General features: G+C 36.2%; 1 protein-coding gene across 8 annotated transcripts in view; it reads left to right on the top strand.

The window, feature by feature from the left end:
• The first annotated feature begins 549 nt into the window (after positions 1-549).
• LOC116574487 (histone-lysine N-methyltransferase SETDB2-like) overlaps positions 550-15,233 on the top strand; it is a 91,193-nt gene continuing 76,509 nt past the window's right edge. For 4 of the 8 annotated variants that reach the window (XM_032315244.1, XM_032315240.1, XM_032315246.1 and 1 more), the window contains exons 1-6: positions 550-661; positions 2,101-2,196; positions 6,092-6,208; positions 6,320-6,453; positions 13,247-13,336; positions 14,377-14,502. In XM_032315244.1, the coding sequence (XP_032171135.1) occupies positions 6,183-6,208; positions 6,320-6,453; positions 13,247-13,336; positions 14,377-14,502 (376 nt within the window). In that variant the 5' untranslated portion in view covers positions 550-661; positions 2,101-2,196; positions 6,092-6,182. The remainder of the gene's footprint in view (positions 662-2,100; positions 2,197-6,091; positions 6,209-6,319; positions 6,454-13,246; positions 13,337-14,376; positions 14,503-15,233) is intronic. The other 4 variants (XM_032315249.1, XM_032315243.1, XM_032315241.1 and 1 more) reach the window with 3 other exon arrangements.

Raw genomic sequence — 15,233 nt, forward strand, 5'->3', positions numbered from 1 at the left:
AGTCGGGTGTCCAACCAATGGGCTCTTGGCCAAGTAGTGGGAGCTCTGGGTGTCCGGCTCCTCCCATTTAGGATTAGCGTTAGGTAGGCCTGGGCGTTGGGGATTGGGCGGCCCTCCTTCCCCGCCTGAGGCGAGGCGGGACAGTTGTTGCTGAGGTGAGGTCTGGTAAATGGTGAAGTACTTCCTGGCCTGGGGGGCATCTGGGACCTTGGGGTCTCGGTGGCGTGGAGTCGGAAAGGAACCCGACCCGCGGGGAAACCCAGCCTTACCAACGGAACGGGCCTGGCGCAGCCCTCAGGTGTGGCGGGCGGCGTGGAAAAAGCAGTGGTTAGTGGAGCGGAGGCACGGCCTTGGGTGGCCCCCTGACAGCTCCTTCGGTCCAGGAGCTGGGGCCGCGGCGGAGCCCTCGGCTGCGTGGACCCCAGCCCTTGCAACCTCCCTTTTCCTTTTAGCCACCTGCAGTCCCAGGCTGTAGCAGGGACCGTGGGCGTTCTGATTTCTCAACCCCCGTTTCATTTTCTGTCTCCGGGTGCATACCTTAATGTGAGGTGATTCCTAAGCAGCTGGGAACCTGAGGCTGTAAAAGGGGCTGCAGGAAATGGACTGCAGTGTAAAATCCAGAAGCAGAATTGGAAGGTTTAACCACTGACCCATTTCACAGGTAAGACTTGACACGAGTCCTAGATAAGTAGAATCATTTGTCCAAGATCACGGAATTGAGATTAGATCCGAAAGGCACCTGACTCTGATTAACCACAACCGCATAAGTAATTAGAATAAGGAACAGTGTGTAATGAACTGAGCATTTCAACATGTGGAAACCTGCAATGAGTTCTGCATGAGGGAAACAGAAAGGGAACTTCGAGAATAACCAAAAAACGGACTCTGAAATCATCCTGCCTGGTTCCTTATTTTTTGTCACTGCCACTTACAGTGTGACACGCCTTAGCTTCCTCTTCAGAAAAAACAGACATGCTAATTTTCTCATGATCGTTATGCAGTTCAGTAAGAGTAAGTGAAGTACTTAGAAGTGTGCCTGACACATGGTTTATACTCAATAAATGTTCATTACTCTCATCGTAGTTAGAACCTGAGAAATAGAGAAGAAATGTTCAGTTTCATAAAAAGCTGTTCTTTAAAACAAAGCAACCAGAAATTGAGGTGAAACAAACCTTCCGCTTTTCTCCAAAATGAAAAAGTGAGAAGGGGGAAAATATGACCAAATTAAAAAACCCCTGTTTATGAGTGATTTAGCCCCTCTTCTTTTTGCTTTACTATATTTTGCAAATTTTCTTTAGTACACGTTTTACTGTTAAGTTATTTTTAAAATTTCAGAAGATATGAACAACATTGGTGAGATTTTTCTTCAAAAAGCTATTAGTAGGGGCGCCTGGGTGGCTCAGTGGGTTAAAGCCTCTGCCTTCGGCTCAGGTCATGATCCCAGAGTCCTGGGATTGAGCCCCTCATTGAGCTCTCTGCTCGGCGGGGAGCCTGCTTCCCCCTCTCTCTCTCTCTGCCTGCCTCTCTGCCTACTTGTGATCTCTCTGTCAAATAAATAAATAAAATAAAATAAAATAAAAGCTATTAGTATGCATGTGTGCTGTAGGTGAAATTGGTAGAACCATTCTAGAAAGGAGTTTGGCAGTCTGCTTCAAAAGCCTTTAAAATGGACAATCCTTTTTTGAAAATTATATACTTAAATTTTAAATTAAGTGCACTATTACATTCTTTTTACAAAATTAGATCCTTACAGGTAGCACAGTTCACAACCCCTGAATTACCCCTTGCTTCCCCAGCCCCCTGTTAAGGAGTTTGGTGCAAAACCTTTAAGTCTTTTTTTATGCTTCTGTATTCTCAAGGGGTTCCTATATGCATTTGTAACTTTAAAACATGTTGATACTATCATACTATATCATGTTCTAACTTTATTCATTTGATAGTGTTTTGAAGTGTATACCTGTTATAGCTTATTTTGTATTTATGGCTCATTTTTTATACCTGCTGGATAGTGTTCCAGTGTATGGCTGAATTGTTAATGTAAAATATTTATTTTTGTCTCTTTTATTGGTTTTTATATTTAAATTCTATCTTGTTTGATAGGTACTATATAGCACATTTTATTTGCCATTCTCTTTTTGATGGACATTCGTTGTTCCCAGTTTTTCAACTTATAGACAATGCTGCAGGTAAATTCTGGTATGTATTTTCTTGTGCACGTGTTTTTCTCAAGGATATATATATATGCCTAAAAATGGGATTGCTTGGTTTTAAGTTACGAACACTATTTTTTTTTTTTTTAAGATTTACTCATTTCTCTTGAGATAGAGAGAGCACTAGTGGGAGAGGGAGAGGGAGAAAGAGACTCTCAAGTGGACACCCTGTTGAGCAGGGAGCCTGACAAGGGGCTTGAACTCACAACCCTAAGATCATGACCTGAGCTGAAATCAAGAGTCAGTTTCCTTAACTAACTGACTGAGCCACCCAGGTGCCCCAAAGTTACGAACATTTGTGATTTTAATTGGTCTTGCCAAATTTGCCTCCAAAATACTACACTAATTTAAACATCCCCAAAATAATTTTGAGACTTCCAGTTTTCCTACACTGTAGACCAACACAAGATATTGGCTGCTTTTTGTCCATCTGATAGATCAAATCATTTGTCATTTTTAAAAAAATTTTTCATTCTCTGATTACTAGTAGGGATGCAGTATCTAGTCATATGTTTATTAATTTATAATTTATGTAAATTTCTATAGTTTCTTTTAAAAATTACCGATTTTTCTGTTGGATCATCTTTTTCTTAATGGTTTAAAGTTTTATGTACACTGGATACTGCATATCCTGTATAATTTTTAAAAATTTTTTCAGTGTCAGGGTGCCTGGGTAGCTCAGTCAGTTAAGCGTATGACTCTTGATTTCAGCTCAGGTCATAATCTCAGGGTCATGAGATTGAGCCCCACTTCTGACTCTGCACCAAGTGATGAACCTGCTGCACCATCCCACTAACCCAATGTTCACAAGCTCTATTTCTCTTAGCTCTTTGCTTGGCTTTTAACTTTATCATGTTTTTGTTTATTCTACAGATGGATACTGCTTTTTTTATTTTTTTTAAGTCTTTAGATGTTTCTTTTATTTTACTGCATTTCTCTTAAGACTTCCAGTATAATACTGAATAAGAGCAGTGGTGGCAAGTGTCCTCATCTCTGTGCCTGACTTTAATGAAAATGCGTCTGATGTGTTATTATATATGAGTTTTAGTAGAGAGTTTATTAGGTTAAAGAGGTGATCTTTTCTTCCTAGTTTGTTAAGGTTCTCTTATCTCCCAGCCTCCAGAATAGTTGCTGACTTTTATTGAATTGTTTTATTTACTGCATCTGAAATTATGGTTTTCCATTTATATGTTAATGTAGGAATTTACATTGATAAACTTTCCAATATTAAATTTTGGGGATATTCCCAGGATAAATTGTGTTTTAGTAATATACTTTTACTCTACAGCATATTTTACTTAGTATTTTTGTACAGAAGTGCTTTTGGCCTTGAGTTTCTTCTCTTACATGTCATGGTTATACTAATCTAAAAAAAATGTTGAGTGGCTCCCATTATTTTTCCTGACCTGGAACAGTTCATGTATGATAGAATTTATCTGTTCCTTGAAAGTTTTGTAGAATTCATCTATAAAACTGTTATAATAGGAGTGAGGTGGGGATATGTGGCATGTAGCTTTCCTAAGATCTTGTTTAAACTTTTTTTTTTTTTATACTTTTGCCTCTAATTGGGATTTCTACTTCTTGAGCCTATTTGATATTAAGTCAGAAATTTCAATTAGATATTCATGTGAATTGTTCTATCATTGTAAAATATTTCTCTGTCTCTTTTATTGGTTTTCATATAAAATTCTATTTGATATGAACATTTCTTATATTTGCTGGTATGTCTTTTTCCACATACTGTTATTTCAACCTTTTGTTGACATTTTGTGTGATTTAAGTAGGTCTCTTATTTTAAAATATAGCTAGGTTTTGCTTGCAATCCATTTTGAGAGTCCTTTAATAAGTTAGATTAACACATCACCTTTTTTGTGATTATTAACAGTTTGGTTTTTTTCTTATCTTATTTACCATGCTTTTCTTTGTATCTTTTATTTATTCATTTATTTTTAGAAAGATTTTATTTATTTATTTATTTGACAGAGAGAATGACCACATGTAGGCAGAGAGGCAGGCAGAGAGAGAGAGAGGGAGGGAAGCAAGCTCCCTGCTGAGCAGAGAGCCTGATTTGGGGCTGGATCCCAGGACCCTGAGATCATGACCTGAGCTGAAAGCAGAGACTTAACCCACTGAGCCACCCAGGTGCCCCTCTTTGTATCTTTTATATCTTATTTTTCCATTCCTTTTTTAAATTGAGGTTGGCCCCAAATTTTCTTTGTTCTACTTGTTTTTTTTTTAAATACATTACCAGTGCATTTTCAACATAATTCTTAAATTTATGTTTCCTAACAAGATGTAAATTTGATTAGTATTGATATCCTCCATATGAAGGACTTGACAGTGCTTCTACTTTACTTTCTTTAATCTTGCAGTAATCCCCTTCTGTACCCATTCTATAAAAGAACATAATTTTCCATGATTCTATCATTTTGTTTCATTTGGTATTAAAACCCATTTTTAATCTGTCTTTAGCATTAATGTGTTTTAGCCATTTGCTCATTATTGCTTCTTATACCTCAGAACTTCCATGTATGTTAGTTTTTTTCATGAAGTTTGGGTACTACTTTATTTCTTTCAGAGAGTCCCTAAATGGCTTTTTTTTTTTAAGATTTTTATTTATTTATTTGATAGAGATCACAAGTAGGCAGAGAGGCAGGCAGAGAGAGAGGGAGAAGCAGGCTCCCCGCTGAGCAGAGAGCCCGATGTGGGGCTCGATTCCAGGACCCTGAGATCATGACCTGAGCTGAAGGCAGAAGCTTAAACCACTGAGCCACCCAGGTGCCCCCCTAAATGGCTTTTTGAATGTGTCTAAAATTCTCTTTTTTTTAACCTTCACTTTTCAAAGATAGCTTGGCTGGAAGGCATTCTGGGGTCTGACTTACTTTGCCTTAACTTACTACATCTGGGATTGGGAGGGAGACAAACCATAAATGACTTTTAATCTCACAAAACAAACTGAGGGTTGCTGGGGGGAGGGGGGTTGAGAGAAGGGCGGTGGGATTATGGACATTGGGGAGGGTATGTGCTTTGGTGAGTGCTGTGAAGTGTGTAAACCTGGCGATTCACAGACCTGTACCCCTGGGGATAAAAATATATGTTTATAAAAAATTAAAAATTTAAAATAAAAAAAAAAAACTTACTACATCTGGCATTTCTTTTTTTTTTTTTTAAGATTTATTTATTTGACAGAGAGAGATCATGAGTAGACAGAGAGGCAGGCAGAGAGAGAGAGAGAGAGAGAGAAGCAGGCTCCCTGCTGAGCAGAGAGCCCGATGCGGGACTCGATCCCAGGACCCCGAGATCATGACCCGAGCCGAAGGCAGCGGCTTAACCCACTGAGCCACCCAGGCGCCCCTACATCTGGCATTTCTGATAAGAAGTCTGATTACCAGTCTGATAAGAGTGTCTTTTAGATAGTCTAGATTTTCTGGAAACTTCTAAGACTTTCTCTTTGTTTTTGATATTCTAAAGTTGTATTTTATCTTGCTTGGTACCCAGTGAATCCTTAGTTGGCTTATGTGTTTTTCAGTTTTGAGAAATTCTTGGTCATTATTGCCTTTTCTTCATTCATTTGAGGTAGTTAGTGTTACTATCCCCATTTTAAAATTTTTATCAAGTATTTATAAGAAATAAGAAAACTTTTAAAATATTTATAAAATGGGGATAGTTTATGTTAATTAACAATATTTTAAATATGGGTGATTCTTAATTTCTCTGTAATTTCCTAATTTTGATATTTTACATATTTTTTCATTTAATAATTATTCTTGTTTCTGTAATAGTTTATACTATTTTAAAAGAGCTATTGTTAGAACAGTCTTTTTTACTTATATGTTTTATTATTTGCATATATATGCCAATCTTTATTATTTTCTTTACAGAATGTCTCATGCATCCATGGACCAAAAGATGGAGTTGGTTTTTATTTTTAAAAATAGATTATCAGTGATATGATATGACTGTAAATACTCGATGAAGTTGCATGGACTCATCATCAGGTTGGACTAGTGGTTACTTCTAAAAGTTTCTTCAACTACAGTTACTATTTGAAAATTCAGGCATGCAAGAACATTAGGTTTGGAGTGGCATAATGATGTATTTTCTCTAAGGACTGCAAATTTCATAGAGACCATAGTTGGATTCCAGTTATATTCTTCAATCAAAGTGATTCAATCCTTTGATAAAGTTAATTTTGAAGAGTTTTATGTTTATGAACGACGCCAAAAGATGGGAGAAAAAAATGGTAGGTTTGGAAACCATTGTTAAATATTATATTTAAAAGTGTATAGACTGCGTAATGAAGCTGCAGTATGATTTTCAAGGTTTTTTACTGCAAATGACTTTTCTACATTTGAAGGAATTTAGGATATATATTTTATGTAGCCAGCAATTTTGACAGTCTGTATAATTGACTGTGTCTGTAAAACTAAGTCATTTCTTTAATATATGTTTTTAAAAATACACTTTATTCTTTAGAAAACTTTTATATTTACTTTTTAAAGAAAAATTGAGAGGATAGTACAAGTTCCCATATCTTATACATCCAGTTTTGCTTATGATTAACATCTTATATTTGGCTTGTACATTTGTTAAAATTAGCCATTATTATTAACTAAAGTCCATAGTTTTTTCATATTTCTGTAGGTCTTACTTGATGTCTTTTTCTGTTCCAGGATCCCACATTATATGTATTTGTCATGTCTCCATAGGGTCCTCTTGGATGGAACAGTTTCTTAGACTTGGGTTTTATTTTGTAGTATGTTGTATCCCAAGTATTTTGTAGGTTGTTCCTCTATTGGAATTATTGATTGATTTTTTTTTTTATGATTCAGTCAGGGTTTTGGGTTTTAGGGAAGAAGACCATGGGGTACAGTGCCATTTTTACCACATTATATCAAAGGTACATGATTTCTCTCTTACTGATATTGAGCTGGATCATCTGGCTGACATAGTATTATGTGGTTTCTACACTGTAAATTACCTTTTTTTCCTCCCTATATGCTCCTCAGATTTTCAACAACCAAACACTGAGAGTTGGACATGCAGATCATGGGGGCCACCTGAGGGGATCAGGGCTTTTAATCATCAAAGTCCGGAGGTGGGCTGACAGAACTGTGAGAAATTCCACAGAGACGCTCCAGTATTAGGGATACCAGAGCCTGAAGGCATCTAAGTAGAACTGAGAGAAATTCTGAGACATTCTGGGTCACCCCAGAGAGTAGGGAGGCCCCTTCGGAAGACTGAAGAACAGACAACAGGATTACAGAGTTCTCTTGAAGGCACAGAAATTAAGGGGAAGCACTGGCAAGGAGAGAGAGGTCCCTGGAGACCCAGAAACTTACCAGCCAGGCTGTGAAGTAGGAGGAGATGTCTCTGAGGGTTCAGCTCAGAAGCACAGGCAGATTGCCAAATCCGGCCAGTGCTTAGCGCCACATCCTGCTGGTAGGACCATGTCTTCCAACTCTCGAAATATCTAAAATCAATGGAGAACTGGATCAAATTCCATGTATAACGGAGCCCAGACCCAGATAACTCATATTCAAGGAGTGGGGATTATGCTCCCCCTCTCTGAGAATGGAATATTTACATTAATTATTCAGAATTCTTTTACAAGGGAGATTAATCTCCTTTCTCCCATTTGTGTATATAGTCAACCATTTGTTTATTTCAATATGAAGTCATGGGTACTTATTTTACCCTATCCAGTACTGTTTTGTTTTGTTAATCAAGCTGTCCCAGGATTGGCTTTTGGGAACTCTTTCAGTTCCGTCTGTGTCCCTTTGACATATCTGTATCTATGTAGGTGAATTTTTGTTTTGTTTTGGTTTTTTAGCACTTCCTTATTTTCTGGTAATGTAAGATGCTGCAGGTTTATCTTGTATATTTCCTGCCCTAGTCCTAGAGTCAGTCATTTCTTGAATGAGCCCTGGTTCCTTTTAATGAAAGATAGTGTCAGAAACCAATATCTGGCCATAGTTGTTAGTGGACTGTCTTTGCTTATAGGCCCTTTCAGCTGACAGAGCAAGGAATATATGTGTATGCTAAGTTTGTATATATGCATATAAATATCTCTATATGTAGCCATCTGTATCTATATTAAGCCAAACATGAATTTATTCTGATGTTCTCAACTCTAATCCATTACCACATCACTCCCAACAGTGAGAAACATGGCTCCCACCATCTGTTATCTATTTTTTTAGTCAGTTCCTGTGTGTGTGTGTGTGTGTGTGTGTGTGTGTGTGTGTAGTGTAGTGTAGCTGTATCAGAAATTTAAACTTATTCCCAGGTAGGAAACTACTGTGCTTGTGCACAGTTCCTTTTGCCTTTAGTCTTGCAGACTCTTACTTCTTTCCAGTTATTTAGGTTAGCACGTTTCTACCTAGCCCTTCAGTGAGGTTGTATATACAACTGTAATACAGTTAGATGTTCTTGTCATGGTCAGCTTTCTTATCTGGAATCCCTGACCTCTTAAATGGTATTTTAAAATTTCACTACCCTTTAACATACTTGTAATATATGAATTGTTAGACAAATCATACTATTGATCAGTGGTCACTGGACTGTTTATGTAGGCCAGTAGTTCTCAAACTTTCTTTTGGTCTCAGGACTCCTTTATACTCTTAGAAGTACTTAAAATCCCTAACAGTTTTAGTTTATGTGGATATTATCTCTTTATATTTGCTGTGTTAGAAATTGAAACTGAGAGGCTTCAAAAAATAATAAACCCACTATGTTAACACATTTACATTTTTGTGAACAATAACTATTCTCTAAAACAAAAAAATTAGAATAATATTGTTTTACATCTTTACAAATCCTTTATAGTTGGTTTAATAGAAGAGGGAGTCTCATATCTGCTTTTGCATTCAATCTGGCATGAAATGTTGCTTTGGTTGAAATGTATAAAGAAAATGAAGCTTCACGCAGACAAAAAGTTGGAAAAAGAATATTTTAATAGCCTTTTGGATAATTGTGGACTTTTTTTGATACAACTGCAAAACTCAACAAATAGTTATTCCTTCAAGGTCAGTTGTACCATGCAATCTGAACATGTATCTGAGTTTTTTTTTTAATGTTCTGTTACATTAAAACCCATTGGTCTGTCTTGCACATTGAATAGATCTTTTATGATTTTATAACATCATGCATTGGCCACTTGGAAGATATTGACTCAATGAATTATGCAGATTCTCCTGATGTTGACACATTTCATCATACAGTATTAAAATCACATTTGTTAATATTGCTACCAATCTCATCAAAAAATGATTAATTATTGAGAAGCTATCAGGCTTACTATGACACATAAAAGGTTTACAGATTTCCAATTTTAACTTTGTAGTGTGAATTTTCTCATTAAACAAATGCTGTCAATATTGAACTTCCAGGGGTAGGCTTACTTTGTTCTTTTTTTTTTTTTTTCCCAAGGAAATGTGTGCCAAACACCCAAGTCTAAGAAACTATAGTTTCTATTAATGGTTGTTTTAAGTAAAAATAGTTTTCTGTGGAAAAAAAGCTAGTTTAACCTACAACTCAATCTTACTAGTGCTTTTGCTTGAGACAGCCATTATGCTGTAGTAATCATTTATATCCTTTATCAAAGACATTTAGTGAAATTGATGGCAAAGAACATGCTGGTAGTGTACTGGAAGACTTTAAACTGGTAGTGTCTTGCCACTCCCTTGATTCATGCTAAGACATCAGTACTTTTATTCACCAGTGCTTTTATCATCAGTCGATGCCATTATAAAAAAATGAAGGGTGCAAATAATGTCTTAGTATTACTATTAAAATAGTTTGACCTAGCATATTGTCTAAAGGGATGTGAGGACCCCAGGGGTTCATAGACCACACTTTGCTGATCATCAACTCAAAGATATAGAGATATTCTAGACTAATACAATGAAGCTCTTTAAGGGATACGTGTGTGTGTCTGAGTGTCTTATTATCAGCGTATTTGGTAAGTACCCTAAAAATAGTTGGCTAAGAACTCCTATAGCTGTGATTCTTGATTATTGCCTATTTACAAAGACAGTGTATATCAAGGGAGATTGGTAGACATACAGTGTAACTATATAATTTGTCTTTCTTTCTTTACAAAGCTGCTATACTTCCCACTTTGTGATTATGTTCCTGCAATAAATAGTCATATCTAGCTAAGTGAAGAGCAGGTTGGGACAAACAGTAGAGTTATAAGATGGTATTCTTTATTTCTAGAGGCAAGTAGCAATGTTAGTATACTGATTTGGTTTCCAATTCGAGGACCTACTATTGTACTTACCAATGTTTTCTAGTGAATATACTGAAATGTTTACAGTTTCAGATTATAACCCTGAACATACATACAGTACAAAAAAAAAGGAGCAAGAAACTGAAATTGTTTACCTTGTAATAACCATCTGGATGGTCTACAGTTGAAAATGACTCAATTGTTTCTCTTTGTGATACTCATTTAGCCTCTTTGTTCAAGAAAGTTATTAACTGGATCTCTTAATCTCATTTTTCAGATAAATTGGTTACCTTTTTTCTTGACATTACTGTGGTTTAAAATTTCCATAACATTGGGCGCCTGGGTGGCTCAGTGGGTTAAGCCTCTGCCTTCGGCTCAGGTCATGATCCCAGGGGCCTGGGATCGAGTCCCGCATTGGGCTCTCTGCTTGGCAGGGAGCCTGCTTCTCCTCATCTCTCTCTCTGTCTGTCTCTCTGCCTATTTGTGATCTTTCTCTCTGTCAAATAAATTTAAAAAATCTTAAAAAAATAAAAAATAAAAAATAAAAAAATAAAAAAATAAAATTTCCATAACAAAAAGTGAAAAATGATCAAGAGGAAGACATGAGGAATAAGAACCGTTTAAATGAAAATTAAACCTAGCGGTATGAAATAATAAGGATGCCATAAAAACAATATTAAAAACCCAGAGCAAATAAATATGAATTGCTTAAATCCATTCATTTATTGTACAAGCAGACAATTTCAGTATTTTCCGATGGGCTTTATTTTCTCAAATTATATTGCCAATGTCCTTTTCATTAATCCATTCCAAAACTAATAATTTAGTTTTGTTCAGTTCTGTTCAGTTATCCAATCAGTTGTTTTAAGTATTTCCTAGCAGAATAATTTGGTATCATGTGTTGACATTTCAAACACAGTTTTCTTATTTTTTTTCTCATTTTTTATTTTTTATTTTTTATTTATTTTTTTTTTAAGATTTTATTTATTTATTTGACAGAGAGAAATCACAAGTAGATGGAGAGGCAGGCAGAGAGAGAGAGAGGGAAGCAGGCTCCCCGCTGAGCAGAGAGCCCGATGCGGGCCTCGATCCCAGGACCCTGAGATCATTTATTTATTTGAGACAGATACAGGGTGAGAGCATTACCAGGGGGAGAGGCAGAGGGAGAGGCAGGCTTTCTGCTGAGCCAGGAGCCCGATGTGGGGCTCGATCCCAGGACACCAGGATCATGACCTGAACTGAAGGCAGACACTTAACCACCTGAGCCACCCAGGAGCCCCTCAAACACAGTTTTAAATGATAACCACTGAGAAATAAAAATTCACTTAAACCCTAATTGTGGTTTTTCAGCATCACTGCTTGTTTTCTCTGATCCCAGGTTATAATGCTGTCAGAAGCTATTTCTAAGTACCTTTCAAAATCCTTCCTGTCTAGATATCCACCTCAAATAAAGATAAATGCCTACAGTCGAGTATTGATTCATATCCATGAAAAGAAACATGATAACTAATTAAGTGCTTTCACAAATAGTTTTGTCTAAAAGCAGTGATTTTTTTTTGGTTATCTGTCAGTGAAAAACTTAATGATTTTAAGGATTTGGGATTTTAAGGATACTTGCCTACTCAGCTTAATAATATCTAAAATTCCAGAGTTATTAATATCTAAAATCCCAGAGATTTATTTTGCTTAAGACTGTATTCCCTATTAAATTTATAGTAATTTCTTTAAAAAGTATTATTTACTATAAACATACTGTATATTTATATAGTGTATATGTGTGTATGTGTGTGTATGTATATTTACTCTTTATATATAGTAATTTCTTGCTAAAGGCCGCATGCTTATCTACACATCAGTTCCATGTGTAGATGCTGTTATTCCCATTTCATCCATATGGTCATACAGCTTAAACTGGCAGTGTGGAATTCAAACAGAAGGGCATCTGAATTCCAAAGCCCAGATTGTTAATCACCACTTCTGTTTTTCCATTGACCCCTGATAATCTATTCTCCTGGATTTTCCTTCTACCTATTTGCTCTTTCCCCGTCTCCATGATTCTCTTTTCTTATCCTTATCCCTTATATACAGAAAACCCTCTTCTCCATGAACACGTTCTCCCTACTCACATCTTTGTGACTTCAGAAAGCATTTGTATGCCATTGACTCCAAAATTCACGTAATTGGACTGGATCTTACTTTGGAGCCTGTGTACCCAATGTACTTGCCCTACTTAAATTTTCTCACTTGTTCCCTATCTTTATTTCTTATCTCAGTGAATACCATTACTATGCATATGGTCGCCCAAGTCAGAAAATTAGAAATCATTCTTTTTTTTTTAATTTTTTTTTTAAGATTTTATTTGTTTACTTGACAGTGAGAGAGAGAGCACAGGCAGAGGGAAAAGAAGGCTCCTACTGGGCAGGGAGCCCAATGCAGGACTTGATCCCAGGACCCTGGGATCAGGACCTGAGCTGAAGGCAGATGCTTAACTACTGTGCCACCCAGGCACCCTTAGAAATCTTTCTTGATTCCTCCCGCTTCCCACTGCCACCTGAGTGACTTTTCTAAGAAACTAATCACATCATAAGAATGCTTAAATTTTTTGAGTGGCTCCCATAGTCTTTCATATAAAAATGGAGTTGCTTAGCATGGCATGAAGGGCTCGCCATGTCATCGTCCCTCCACCTCTAAAGCATCATTTCTCATCATTATTGTCCTCTCACATTGCATTTATTTCAAATCTTGAAACCTTGTCTTAGCTGTGCTATGGGGAGTTAAAAGTAGACTTTGTCTTATGTTGTAGGCATCCATCCAGAGTGTCAACAGGGAAGCAACACCTCTTCTGAGGCTGCAGTGGTGGCAGCATCCCTAATTAGCCAGAGAGTCCCTTTGGGTAAGATGACTTTGCCAGGGAGATTTGGGACTATGAGACCTAAGCCTTTTATGAAGGTTCTCACCCCACTGTCAAACTTAGAGGTTCTGGGTTTAATTTTTATTAAGGAAAATCTATTTTTTGTAAACTTCGTAGGCTTTCTGATTGTTAATCCTCCCAATGGCTTCTCAAATGATCTTTCTAAAGTACAATAATTATTGTGTCTCTCTTTTGTTTAAGGCCCTATTAATTAATTTTGAACATTTTATATATTTTAACATTTTAACATACATAAATTTTAACATTTTGGGTATTTTTATTACTTTTAAACATGGTTCATGTATGCAATTTGCTTTTGCCAGTGTAATTGTCTTTCTCGTATTTCTGTTTTTAGCTGTGAAAGAATTATTTCCTCTAGGAAATTTTTTTTAAGTAAACTCTACCCCCAGTATGTGACTCAAACTCATGACCCCAAGATCAGGAGTTGCTGGGCACCTATCTTTAGGAATTTTTGATTAAGGTGTTCACTTGCTGGACATCTGAAATACTGGCCCATCTATATAGCTATATATAAAAAGTTTAAACATTATTTGCTTCATATAATTATTTTTAAAATATTAAAGACATTTTAAAAAATAATGTTGGACATTTAGTTATTTTAGCAGTTGTTGAGATGTTTCATTCTAAAACCATCCACTTCCATATTCAGTGGAGGTTTTTTCCCTGAAACTTCTAAATGCTTATGTGTCTATACATGTATCTACCACCATCCTAAAATGAAGCCATTCCTTCTGTTTGACTGGGACACCAGAAATAGCATCAATCAAGTTTTCAAGGTATTTTTATGTTAGCAGAAATAAGTGAAATACTTATGTCATATTCTTTGTCTCTGATTCTCTATAAAGAAACAATGACCAAAATCTTTTTCTCAAGGTAAATGATAGACCAATTAAATCTTGATGTTATTTAGAAACCAGGTGGATTCTTTGTAACATGTGCCTTGGGGAGCTGACAGTCTGTTTCTATTGAGCTCTTAAGCTATGCACTTATTTTTATTTTAGGTGATGCAAAAACTTTCTGGATGGAGCTGGAAGATGATGGAAAAGTGGATTTCATATTTGAACAAGTGCAAAATGTGCTGCAATCACTGAAACAAAAGATCAAAGATGGGTCTGCCACAAATAAAGGTATGAAGCACAAAAAACTTTCAGTACATTTAATGCTGAATATTAACCACTGGCAGTGGAGTACAGTTCTATTTCCAGTATTCGTTTTTAAAGTCAAATAGTTTCTTTTGTTTTCTAAGAGCCTACCATGCATCCTGTTTCCTTCATGTTTGTGCTCTGCTTCCATAAAAACTTGCTTTTACCATATCCATAGATACTTTATAAAAGTGGGTGAAGATGATCACTTTGAATAATAGCTCCTGAATTTATCTCTTTTTCTCTCAGGCTACTTTATTCACCCCCAATTTATCTTTTCTTTCTCTTTGTAACCCTCTTGAAGGGTGATTGGTATTGCAAAAGTAGTATCTGCTCATTGTACAACATTTAGTACATATAGAAAAATAGAACAAAAATTATCCATCACCCTATTACTCAGAGACACCTAATGTCTTTTAAAATATGAAAGTACATATAATTATTCTGCCCGCTTTAAAGAGAACTTGACCTACTAGTCTTCTGAAACAATTTGTATTCTACATCGGCAGTCAGTTCTGTCAGCCAAGTTTTAACTTTTTCTATTTCTTTGTTTTCAATCCTGGTTGGTTGTACAACATAAGATTTTTATGTAGAAACCTCCCTCTTTCCTCTAGGACATAAGATTTTCAAGCAGATTTTCTTTTGGACCTTTTTTTTTTTTTTTTTTTTTTTTTTTTTTTAAAGATTCCATTTATTCATTTGACAGAGATCACAAG

Source organism: Mustela erminea, chromosome 15 (assembly GCF_009829155.1).
Source record: "Mustela erminea isolate mMusErm1 chromosome 15, mMusErm1.Pri, whole genome shotgun sequence".
Taxonomy (NCBI): Eukaryota; Metazoa; Chordata; class Mammalia; order Carnivora; family Mustelidae; genus Mustela; species Mustela erminea.